Here is a 13,101-nt window from a genome sequence, read left to right as displayed (position 1 = left end):
GCATGTGGTGGTGGTGTAGGGGAACAGAACAGTGTAGTGACCACAGCATGTGGTGGTGGTGTAGGGGAACAGAACAGTGTAGTGACCACAGCATGTGGTGTTGGTGTAGGGAACAGAACAGTGTAGTGACCACAGCATGTGGTGGTGGTGTAGGGGAACAGAACAGTGTGTGACTGTTTCCTGTGTCCAGGTTGACCCCGTCTGGAGAGAAGTGTCGTAGTCTGTAGACTGAGATCTCTAGGCTGAATAATTATCTGAGGTTGAAGGTAATGAAGGTAACACTAGTGGTCATGTCTGAGAGGTCAAATGTGTTAGCAGTAGATGGTATTCTTCAATAACACAAAACCCCAAAGCAAATCAGGGGTAGAAAAATATATTTATTCAAAGAGAACAAGTCATAGTTGTCATGCTGAACAGCAGATGGCAGATGTACTCTAGCCAGTGGTTGACCAATTAGAATTCCTTGCAGTAAAATTGGGTCAATGGCCAAATAGCAAGTATCCCGTTTCAGGCTCAATGAATAGACAATTGGGATCAATGAGAACTTGCCACATGTAGCTATGAGTCCCGGACTGAAATTCCTGTGTCTCTGACCCCTTGATCATTAATTCCCTGTAACAGAAAAACAACTATTTTTATTGATCGTTATTTTCCTCTAGACCTCTAGCTGTGTATTTATCTTTGAATATTCTTACACCCTCTTCTCCCGTATCCCTCAATCCCTGCCTGCTATCCCAGATACTGTTTGCACCCTTTGGCACACGACACCGAAGTTAAGTGTTACTCCCTTCCTCTCCCCTTCTAATAATACATTAATCACTCGTCACGTTGTGTTGAGGCTGCACATTCAGACATTCACTTGTCTAGTTATTCTCTAACTCATCAGCCAGCTTGTTCTGGTCCATCTTCCTCAGGACCTCCAGTGTGATCTTCACAGCTCCCTCATCACAGTAGCTCTGTACCATCCTATCCACTGTGACCAGCCTGTCAGCATCCTCCAGCTGGCTCCTTGAGATGGGGTCATCCACATCATGAGTCAGGTGAAACTGAAATGTCTTCAGGTCGCTTTGGTCCAGCTTTTCCAGAGTGTTCAGCAAAGAAACACATCTTCTTGTTTCTAGACAGTTACTTTTGGCGCCACCTTGTGGTGTGGCTGTAGAAAACAGTCTTACATCTGTGCGTACAAAAAACAATTATTCAGTAATAAACCAATTGATTAATAAGTAAGTATAACACCCAGGTCTCTATTTTAACAAACCAAACACTCTTAGTGCTGCCTGTGTATCCTTATATGTTCGGGGTGTGTCAGAAATATTTGTGCAATTTTCAGAACCGGAATTATGGGCGCAGTAGCTTGTGATGGCGTGAATGAGCTTGGTTTTGATGAATAAATAAGTTGTGGGGGTGTCGAGGTTTGACCCCTCACTGGCTAAATAGTTTGCCCCATATTTGGTAAATATGTTGAACATGTTTGTAGTCAACATTGTTCTCATTGCATTGCCTCAATATGGAAATACATTATTAAACATAGGCWATAGCATTAACACTGATATAGGGGCTAGGCCTACTGTAAAATGCAGTCTGATGATGCCAAACAGTCAATAAGCAAGATTAAATTCACTAGGCTATTGATAAGGCCTAAAAAGACAGTGTATAATTATAATCAAATTCTAAACCAAACAGCTTGTTTTAATAGGCTGTCTAAATACAGTTACAGGCACCATAATAGCTCCCCATAGCCGTTTAATACAGACAACTTAGACTATGGAGGGTTTTACATAGCAACTTTTCACAGGAGCTGGATAAAGATCCAATATAAAGAGACAGGGGGAATGTCCCCTCACCGTTATACTGCTGTAATGTAATGTTTTATAAACATCCTTCAGCCATCTAACAGATCAAATTGCATTGCATTCGAGACATGTACGTTCTCACAATAAACCCATTGACTGAATCTAATAGGTTTGGGTTTTAATCTAATTAAATTAAAAACAAATAAATCTGCTTTTGAGACGAACAACAATATTTCTAAACAGGATGGGGTCAGAAGCATGACATCATAAATCACTTCTTTCGATCCATGGCACTGTGTGTACACAGTAGGCCTAAACGTCTTTATGCATATATTCACACTTCTATACAAAATACTAGGTTCCTGTCAATTGTATCGTTGCCAATGTGCGAGGCAGATTCCCCCCCAAAATCTATTATTGATTTGGCATTATTGGAGGATTTAATAGTTTGAAAGAGCGTGTCTTTGGTAAGCGGATGAGGGGCGCTCTTTGAAAACGGGGATCAATAGCGAACAAGAGAAGTAGACCATTTAAAACCCCTTTATTCAAAGGCTACTGGGCTAATGGCCAGGATGAAAAGAAGCACGATGGTGCCAAACCTGCCATGATTTAGGGGAGGATAGACTGTGCTTGGTTTTTAATACAATTAAACAAAATGGGGGGAAAACAATCTTTTTATGTGTTTTATGTTTTAAAAGATGAGATTCACTGGCACAAAATGCACATCTCTTCCATGGGCACTGTGTCTGGATAGGCTGCACTTCAGCTCTTTAAATCCCTGCTATTATCAACCCAGGTTACATGAAGACCTGCTTTCCGTCGGTCTTAAAACTTCCCTTTTTAAAGGACACACCTCAAATATTGCCGCCTCTAAATGTCAGTGCGCCCATTTTTCCCATGAAGAAATTGTAAACTAATGTGCGTTTGACACTAGCGCCTCCTTAGAGCCGAAAATAAAGCCCTTCAAGTTTACAGGACAATTCATGAGAACTCCTTGCAACTCAATAACTTAAAGATGCAACTAATATACAATCCATAGAGTTTTGCTGTTTTAAAATGTTCAAGAAAACCTTGTGTATAAGATTCATACAGCCTAATATTAGCTGTGTGAACATTCAATTACACTGCTACAAAGGTTCAGTGAACTAAACTTTGTAGAATTGTGGCATTACAGTAGTGTAAACTTACCTTGAAACTCAACAATGCATTTCCACACGCAGTTACTAATCCAAAATAGAYTGAGAAGTTTGGACAATAAACCAGCTTTGATCACAGTCAGGTTAATGTATTCAGCTTGTAGCTTCAACTCGAATGCTGCGGTGTAGTTTTCATACTCTTTAAAATTAACAAACTTTGATGTCTAGGTTAAAGACAGAGATTATAGTGTTATTTATGGAATTACATTTGACTTTAAATACATTAAAGTTAAAGGGGCAATCTGCAGCTCAAACAACAGCAAAACGGTCACCGCACGCCAATGTGTTGTTAAAAAGCTGAGAGATGGGGCTGGAGAACTCAAACCACTCTTCAATTCATAGACAGAACTATGGATGTAAGGATTGACCATCCATCCATGATATCAAAAGTATAGTTGTGGCTATACAATGTTTGCTTACAATTGCTCTTGGTTTACAAACATTGGAGTAAAACAAGGGTGTATTTTTGGGGTTCTAATGGGGTATGACAGTTGAACTAACATCAACCATTTATATTGTATTCTTCTTGAATCTAAATACTGAATCATTCATTTAATTGTAGCAGATTGCCCCTTTAAAGCAACACCCCAGTCCTTACAAGCAAGACAGTACAGCCTCCTATAGAAAAGTACAGTCTCCTATAGAAAAGTACAGTCTCCTATAGAAAAGTTACAGTCTCCTATAGAAAAGTACAGCCTCCTATAGAAAAGTACAGCCTCCTATAGAAAAGTACAGCTCCTATAGAAAAGTACAGCCTCCTATAGAAAAGTACAGCCTCCTATAGAAAAGTACAGCCTCCTATAGAAAGTACAGCCTCCTATAGAAAAAGTACAGCCTCCTATAGAAAAGTACAGCCTCCTATAGAAAAGTACAGCCTCCTATAGAAAAGTACAGCCTCCTATAGACAAGTACAGCCCCCTATAGAAAAGTACAGCCCCCTATAGAAAAGTACAGCCTCCTATAGAAAAGTACAGCCTCCTATAGAAAGTAAGCTCCTAAGAAAAGTACAGCCTCCTATAGAAAAGTACAGTCTCTCTGTTCCCGACATGTTTTACCTCGGGCTGTATTCGGCGTACTGGATCTCAGAGAGGCTGTAGGTCTGATTTGGTTAGCTCACAGTCAGGAGGTTAAATTCAACACTGCCCCCGATCCTTCCACTTCTTTTCCACCTAAAGTACATTTTTCATTAAGAGGCAAAGTGTGACTTAATAGGAATCAATCACAGTAGACAAGCAGAATTACCATTTGGTAAATATTCATGTTAAAGTTCACATGTTTACTATTAAAATTAATATAACCTGCATGTGTACCTCATCCAACACAACGTTCTTGGGAAGCAACAAGACATATAGGTCATTTGATGGTTTGAAGAACAACAACACAAGTCCATTGATAGGGACATGGGAGCATCCTTATCCTTGGTGAGGCCATAATCACAGAATCCAGTGATGTTTATTATGACGTGTGTTTCTGTTATCTCATGGGGAGGATGAACTCAATGTTATGATCATTAGTCACATGGCCTACGGACAGGAAGTCACATCCACCACCTGGGGAAAATGTCTTGTTGATTAGAAAGTAACAAGAGACAGATAACGATACTCTGACTTTTCTTATAAATTGTGTAGTTACCAGGGCAGATCTCACAGTGTGGGAGGTGTAGTTGACAGACAGACCCCTTAAGGCATGTAAACTTGAACAGGGGTCCTGCAGGTCTCTTGTCATTCTTGGCTAGAAGCCTCCTGTTCCAGGAGACTGTACTATAGAGCACCTCTCCCTCTCCCTCCATCCTAAACACCAGGCCTGTTATACTGCACTGGAACAGACCTGCACGGGGGCACTGGAACCTGTAGTGTATGACAAATGTATGACATAAATTGCATTTCAAATAGGAAAAGCACTCGCACATCTGAGTTTGCTTGTTGTAGGTGTGTGGGAATAATTCAATGATATCTTAAAAGCTAAAGAAATACCTGCACACTGCCAGTATCATGTTGTTTATGTAAGTTGTTTAATTAGATCTTAAATACGGGATTCTGGCAAGAGCAGTGTGTGGGTTCTTCTTTTAAAATGACAAATGGCATGAACTGTTCTATAAGACTTCAAATTCTTAAAGTTAAATAAGTTACATTCAAATGTATCTATTATCCTTTCAGAAATGGAAAAATATTCATGTAAAAACAAGTAAGAGAAGACCAAGTTACCGGTATGTTCCATTGTCCTCCTGATCATAGTTCTCTGGAAACCACTAAAATGTAAAAACAAGTAAGAGAAGACCAAGTTACCGGTATGTTCCATTGTCCTCCTGATCATAGTTCTCTGGAAACCACTAAAATGTAAAAACAATATACACTGAACAAATATCTGTTATTATAAACTGGGTGGTTTGAGCCCTGAATGCTGATTGGCTGACAGCCGTGGTGTGACAACACATTTATTTTTACTGTTCTAATTATCATTGGTAACCAGTTTATAATAGCAACAAGGCACCTCTGGTGTTTGTGGTATATGGCCAATATATATCAGGGCTAAGGGCTGTATGCGGGCTGTTTACTCCGTATTGCATCGTGTCTAAGATCAGCCCTTAGCCATGGTATATTGGCCATATACCACACCCCCTCGGGCCTTATTCGATAAATATTCAACTGGTCGGTCGGTGTCGATCTGTCTGTCTGTCTTTACAGCGAAGGTCTTACCAGAGGAGGGTCAGTAGTACACTATAATAGTACACTATTCTACATTCTGTGATGTTTAACTTCTCCATGGCATTAGGTCAGCCTTATAAACTCTGTGATGTTTTAACTTCTACATGGCATTAGGTCAGCCTTATAAACTCTGTATGTTTAACTTCTACATGGCATTAGGTCAGCCTTATAAACTCTGTGATGTTTAACTTCTACATGGCATTAGGTAACCTTATAAACTCTGTGATGTTTAACTTCTACATGGCATTAGGTAAACCTTATAAACTCTGATGTTTAACTTCTACATGGCATTAGGTAAACCTTCTAAACTCTGATGTTTAACTTCTACATGACATTAGGTAAACCTTATAAACTCTGATGTTTAACTTCTACATGGCATTAGTAAGCCTTATAAACTCTGTGATGTTTAACTTCTCCATGGCATTAGGTAAACCTTATAAACTCTGATGTTTAACTTCTACATGGCATTAGGTAAACCTTATAAACTCTGTGATGTTTAACTTCTACATGGCATTAGGTAAACCTTATAAACTCTGTGATGTTTAACTTCTACATGGCATTAGGTAAACCTTATAAACTCTGATGTTTAACTTCTCCATGGCATTAGGTAAACCTTATAAACTCTGTGATGTTTAACTCTTACATGGCATTAGGTAAACCTTATAAACTCTGATGTTTAACTTCTACATGGCATTAGGTAAACCTTATAAACTCTGTGGTTTAACTTCTACATGGCATTAGGTAAACCTTATAAACTCTGTGGTTTAACTTCTACATGGCATTAGGTAAACCTTATAAACTCTGTGGTTTAACTTCTACATGGCATTAGTAAACCTTATAAACTCTGTGTGTTTAACTTCTACATGACATTAGGTAAACCTTATAAACTCTGTGATGTTTAACTTCTACATGGCATTAGGTAAGCCTTATAAACTCTGTGATGTTTAACTTCTACATGCATTAGGTCAGCCTTATAAACTCTGTGATGTTTAACTCTACATGGCATTAGGTCAGCCTTATGAACTCTGTGATGTTTAACTTCTACATGTACATTAGGTAAACCTTATAAACTCTGATGTTTAACTCCATGGCATTAGGTCAGCCTTATAAACTCTGTGATGTTTAACTTCTGCATGGCATTAGGTCAGCCTTATAAACTCGTGATGTTTAACTTCTACATGACATTAAGCAAGCTGTCAGTACTCTGACTTGTTCCTCACTCCAATTGAACCCTTGCTAGATGAAAGCCAACTAGAAGAGGATTTCATTTGGTGACTCTCTTTCTGTTGGTCAATGTTCGTCAGCCTGTCTCCACGTCTTTTAGCAGGTATTGTTGTTGTGAACCCAAACATCCCCTCTCCTCCTCACCTCTCTCTTTTTCTTTCTGACAGATCATCCCAGTTCATCTTCTTCAGGATCTCCGGTGGATCTCCACAGCTTCCTCAGGGCCGGCGGTTTCTCATTGTGTGAAGGAAAGATGCCCTTACTCAATGTAGCTATAAACAACTAATTGAACTTTTAAAGAACAGATTCATGTTGTTTTACCTGTGTGATCACTCTGTAACTTCTCAGTGAGATCATGCTCATTCATCCACCTCAGGATCCTCAGTGTGATCTTCACAGCTCTCTCAGGGCCGTAACTCTTCATCATCAGATCCACTGTGACCTGTCTGTCAGTGTTCCTCAGCTGGCTCTTTGGATGGGAGGAAAGCCCAGCAGCTTGTCACTAGTCAGGTAGTTTTGAAATGTCTTCAGCTCGTTTATGTTCAGCTCCTCCAGAAGTTCAGCAGCAGAGCTGAACAGAGAGAGAGAGATGTTCTACATGTCAGATATATTTAATGCATTGTTTAGCCTCGCCTCCAGGCTTCTTTTTCTCATATCAGTATTGTATGTACTGTCAATAAGTTTGTCCCCTACAAACGTTACTGTTACTAACGGACTCTTCTGTGATTGGTTTGATATAGGCAGCTCAAGAAGAGATGTACAGCCATGATTTGTAAGAACCAACGCTGGAGAAGAGAAGCAGGTACGGGGAGTTGAACATTTATAAGGAACAGACATCAAACAGGACAGAGACACCCTCAGAACCCGGTATGCAACGACAAAACTAACATTATTCCTGAAGCGGGGAACAGATCTTGGGAACAGACAGAATAGGGGAGGAAATGGCACAGGTGATTGAGTCCAGGTGAGTCCAATAATCGCTGATGCGCGTGATGGGGGGGAGGCAGGTGTGCGTAATGATGGTGGCAGGAGTGCGTAATGCTGGGGAGCCTGGTGCCTTTGAGGGCCAGAGAGGGGGAGCGGGAGCAGGCGTGACATGATTAGACAGTGCAATCTGTTTTTATCTTGTAATATCTTACCTATGTCTACTTAGCCATTGTACTGTTGATTTTATATATTATTATGTAATGAATGATTGCTTTCTGTTTAATCTCAATGAGATCACCTGGATACAATCAATAAATAAAAGAGGGGTCTGCTGAATGTTATTATGAAGTCAGTTGAATGTTCTTTATGATTAGACCTACACTGAACTGTGATGGTGATGTATAGATTGATGTACATTGTTGTTATGTTACCTCTAGTGTGATCCCTCTCTAACTTCTCTGCTAGGTCTACTCGATTCATCAACCTCAGGATCATTAGTGTGTTCCTCACAGCTCCCTCATGTTCGAATCTCTTCACCATCTGATCCACTGTGTCCTGTCTGTCAGAGTTCTCCAGCTGTCTCTCTGGGATGGGAGGACAGTCAGGCAGCTGGCCCCTAGTCAGGTGAGACTGAAATGTCTTCAGCTGTTCTTCAGTGAGCTCCTCCAGACTGGTCAGTAGCAGAGCTGGAACAGGATATGTAATTGAGGGTCTCTAAAATAACAAAGATGATAAGATAGAAGAGAATAGAAATACTGATTTAAAAACATAGCCACACACACAACGTGGTACAGGAATATATTCAGCACTTTTTTGGTTGTGTTGCAGCCTGACCCCCACCACTCAGTGTACATGAGAGATTCATTAATTATCTAGACTGTATGTGTCTACTGTATCATTTCATACTGTAGAACTGACTATAACAGTGAGTCAGGTGATGTAACATATGAGGGTAGAACTGTAGAACTGACTATTAGTGAGTACAGGTGCTTTAACATATGAGGGTAGAACTGTAGAACTGACTATAACAGTGAGTACAGGTGATGTAACATATGAGGGTAGAACTGTAGAACTGATATAACAGTGAGTACAGGTGATGTAACATATGAGGGTAGAACTGTAGAACTGACTATAACAGTGAGTACAGGTGATGTAACATATGAGGGTAGAACTGTAGAACTGACTATAACAGTGAGTACAGGTGATGTAACATATGAGGGTAGAACTGTAGAACTGACTATAACAGTGAGTACAGGTGATGTAACATATGAGGGTAGAACTGTAGAACTGACTATAACAGTGAGTACAGGTGATGTAACATATGAGGGTAGAACTGACTATAAAGTGAGTACAGGTGATTTAACATATGAGGGTAGAACTGACTATAACAGTGAGTACAGGTGATGTAACATATGAGGGTAGAACTGTAGAACTGACTATGACAGTGAGTTCAGGTGATGTAACATATGAGGGTAGAACTGTAGAACTGACTATAACAGTGAGTACAGGTGCTTTAACATATGAGGGTAGAACTGTAGAACTGACTATGACAGTGAGTACAGGTTGATGTAAATATGAGGGTAGAACTGTAGAACTGACTATGACAGTGAGTACAGGTGATGTAACATATGAGGGTAGAACTGACTATGACAGTGAGTACAGGTGTTTAACATATGAGGGTAGAAGTGATCCTACAATTCTCTAACCGTCCTCTTACCTGTGAACTGAGGTGTCCTGAGCTACCAGCAGAAGATAATGACAACAGGAAGGAGGGGGAGCTGGAGAGAAGGGGGTGTATTGCGCCGTAGAAGGGCCTGGGTTGGAAAAAGGACTGGTATGGGGCAGTGGGAATACCTGAGAAAGTGGGGAAATAGAGGGGAAGATAAGAGGGGGACAGAGAGTCAGTTAGGGTCCTTGTCTACAATCCTACTTCTCTGATCTCTAACTTCTCTGAACTGTGATGGTGATGTATAGATTGATGTACATTCTTGTTATGTTACCTCCACTGTAATCTCTCTCTAACTGCTCTGCCAGATCATCCAGCTTCATCCTCCTAAGGATCCTCCATGTGATCTTCACAGCTCTCTCAGGGCCGTAACTCTTCACCATCTGATCCACTGTCTCCTGTCTGTCAGAGTTCTTCAGCTGTTTCTCTGGGATGAGAGGAAAGCCTAACATCCAGCAACTAGTCAGGCAAGACTGAAATGTCTTCAGCTGTTCTTCAGTGAGCTCCTCCAGAGTGGTCAGCAGTAGAACTGGAAAGAGAGAAACAGGGGAAATTGAGGGGAAGACAGGAGGGGGATAGAGAGTCAGTTAGGGTCCTTGTTTACAATTCTACTTCTCTGATCTCTAACTTCTCTGCCAGATCATTCTGGTTCATCTTCCAGATTAGGAAGCTCAGGAAGAGATATACAGTCATGATTAGAAAGTCTAATACATTGGTGAAATCTTCCCTACTGTATTGGTGAYTGTATGTATGGAATGTAATGAATGTTGGATTGTTGTTTAATCATAATGGGGTCACCTGGATACATCATGAATAMACATTATAAAAGAGGAGCCTGCTGAATGTTATTATGAAGTCAGTTGAAYGTTCTTTCTGGTTAGACCTACACTGAACTGWGATGGYGATGTATAGATTGATGTACATTCTGGCTATGTTACCTTTAGTGTGATGTCTCTGTAAGTTCTCTGAACTGTGATGGTGATGTATAGATTGATGTACATTCTTGTTATGTTACCTCCACTGTAATCTCTCTGTAACTTCTCTGCCAGATCATCCAGCTTCATCCTCCTAAGGATCCTCCATGTGATCTTCACAGCTCTCTCAGGGCCGTAACTCTCCACCATATGATCCACTGTGTCCTGTCTGTCAGAGTTCTCCAGGTGGCTCTCTGGGATGGGAGGAAAGCCAAACAGCTGGCCACTAGTCAGGCAAGACTGAAATGTCTTCAGCTGTTCTTCAGTGAGCTCCTTCAGACTGGTCAGCAGCAGAGCTGGAACATCCAACATGGAGGGTCTCTAAAACAACAAAGATGATATGATGTAAGGACGAGAATATAAAAACTGACTAGTGATATCAAATAAAGATCATTAATATATTAATATTTTTAGACGTACTAGAATATTTATACAGGTCTCTCAATATCTCATCCTCATATGATCATGAAATACATTACATTAGGAACTTTAACACACACACACACACACACACACACTGCAGTGTCTTCAGAGAATACTGTGATCTACTGTATGTGGTTTGCTCACATTGACTTTAGACATGGCCACTAGTCTTACCTTTCCMACATTCAGSACCTCCAGGTTCCCCTCCAGCCTAGAGATCACAGTCTCCAGATCACGACACTTCTCTCCAGACCGGGTCAACCTGGACACAGGAAACAGTCACACAATGTTCTGTTCCCTACACCACCACCACATGCTGTGGTCACTACACTGTTCTGTTCCTAACACAACCACAAACATGCTGTGGTCCACTACCACTCTCTGTTCCTCTACAGCACACCACATGCTGTGGTCACTACACTGTTCTGTTCCCCTACACACCACCACATGCTGTTGGTCACTACACTGTTCTGTTCCCCTACCCACCACCACCCATGCTGTGGTCACTACACTGTTCTGTCCCCTACAAACCACATGCTGTGGTCCACTACACTGTCTGTTCCCTAACACCACCACCACATGCTGTGGTCACTACACTGTTCTGTTTCCCTACACCACACCACACTGCTGTGGTCACTACACTGTTCTGTTCCTACACCACCACCACAATGCTGTGGTGCCTAACACTGTTCTGTTCCCCTACACCACAACCACATGCTGTGGTCAACTACACTGTTCTGTTCCCTACACCACCACCACTATGCTGTGGTCAACTACACTGTTCTGTTCCCCTACACCACCACCACATGCTGTGGTCACTCCACTGTTCTGTTCCCCTACACACCAATACATGCCTGTGGTCACTACACTGTTCTGTTCCCTACACCACCCACCCATTGCTGTGGTCACTACACTGTTCTGTTTCCCCTACACCACCGACATGCTGTGGTCACTACCTGTTCTGTTCCCTAACCACCACCACCATGCTGTGGTAACTACATCGTTCTGTTTCTCCCCTACACCACACCACATGCTGTGGTCACTACACTGTTCTGTTCCCCTACACCACCACCACATCTGTGGTCACTACCCTGTTCTGTTCCCCTACACCACCACCAACATGTTGGGTCACTACAACTGTTCTGTTCCCTACCCACCACCACATGCTGGTCACACACTGTTTGTCCCTACACCACACATGCTGTGGTCACTACACTGTCTTGTTCCTCAACACAAACACTACATGCTGTGGTCACTACACTGTTTCTGTTCCCCAGCACACCAACACTACAGCTGTGGTCCACATCTGTTCCCTACACCACCACCCACATGCTGTGGTCACTAACACTGTTCTGTTCCTCTACACCACACCACAAGCTGTGGTCACTACACTGTTCTGTTCCTACACCACCACCACATGCTGTGGTTCACTACACTTTCTGTTCCCCTACACACCACACCAATGCTGTGGTCACTACACCTGTTCTGTTCCCCTACACCACCACCACATGCTGTGGTCACTAACACTGTTCTGTTCCTCTACACCACCACCACATGCTGTGGTGACTACACGTTCTGTTCCCTACCCACACCACCACATGCTGTGGTCACTACACTGTTCTGTCCCCTACCACCCCACACTGCTGTGTGGTCCTACACTGTTCTGTTCCCGTACACCACCGACATGCTGTGGTCACTACACTGTTCTGTTTCCCTACAACACACACATGCTGTGTCACTACACTGTTTCTGTTCCCCTACACCACCACATGCTGTGGTCAACTACACTGTTCTGTTCCCTCTACACCACCACCCATGCTGTGGTCACTACACTGTTTCTGTTCCCTACACCACCAAATGGCTGTGGTCACTACATCTGTTCTGCTGTTTCCCCTACACCACCACACATGCTGTGGTCAGTAACTGTTCTGTTCCCCTACACCACCACCACATGCTGTGGGCACTACACTGTTCTGTTCCTACACCACCACCACATGCTGTGGTCACTACCTGTCTGTTTCCCACATCAACAGCCACCACCACATGCTGTGGTCACTACACTGTTCTGTTCCCCTACACCACCACATGCTGTGGTCCACACTGTTCTGTTCCCTACACCACCACCACATGCTG

The 13,101-nt window shown here is 42.1% G+C and overlaps 1 protein-coding gene across 2 annotated transcripts; it reads right to left on the bottom strand.

Annotated features, from left to right (window-relative positions):
- Positions 1–357: 357 nt before the first annotated feature.
- LOC112079351 (uncharacterized) lies at positions 358–11,281 on the bottom strand. Of its 2 annotated transcripts, XM_070442302.1 has the most exons (13): positions 11,143–11,281; positions 10,587–10,866; positions 9,846–10,100; positions 9,563–9,699; positions 8,277–8,559; positions 7,240–7,489; positions 7,063–7,152; positions 5,194–5,237; positions 4,622–4,836; positions 4,300–4,539; positions 4,045–4,158; positions 2,982–3,153; positions 358–1,174 (listed from the first exon to the last, which is right to left on the bottom strand). In XM_070442302.1, exons 2-6 carry the CDS (start codon positions 10,855–10,857, stop codon positions 7,461–7,463), a joined length of 975 nt encoding a protein of 324 aa, XP_070298403.1. In that variant the 5' UTR covers positions 10,858–10,866; positions 11,143–11,281; the 3' UTR covers positions 358–1,174; positions 2,982–3,153; positions 4,045–4,158; positions 4,300–4,539; positions 4,622–4,836; positions 5,194–5,237; positions 7,063–7,152; positions 7,240–7,460. The 2 variants fall into 2 exon arrangements, with proteins under 2 accessions (XP_070298403.1, XP_070298405.1); XM_070442304.1 differs by lacking the exons at positions 358–1,174; positions 2,982–3,153; positions 4,045–4,158; ... (1 more) ...; positions 4,622–4,836; positions 5,194–5,237 and adding an exon at positions 6,703–6,807 and having other exon boundaries at positions 6,853–7,152.
- Positions 11,282–13,101: the final 1,820 nt, after the last annotated feature.

Source organism: Salvelinus sp. IW2-2015, unplaced genomic scaffold, assembly GCF_002910315.2.
Source record: "Salvelinus sp. IW2-2015 unplaced genomic scaffold, ASM291031v2 Un_scaffold7683, whole genome shotgun sequence".
NCBI classification, from domain to species: domain Eukaryota; kingdom Metazoa; phylum Chordata; class Actinopteri; order Salmoniformes; family Salmonidae; genus Salvelinus; species Salvelinus sp. IW2-2015.
Note: the sequence above shows the minus strand (reverse complement) of the source record. Positions and strands in the feature narration are given on the sequence as shown.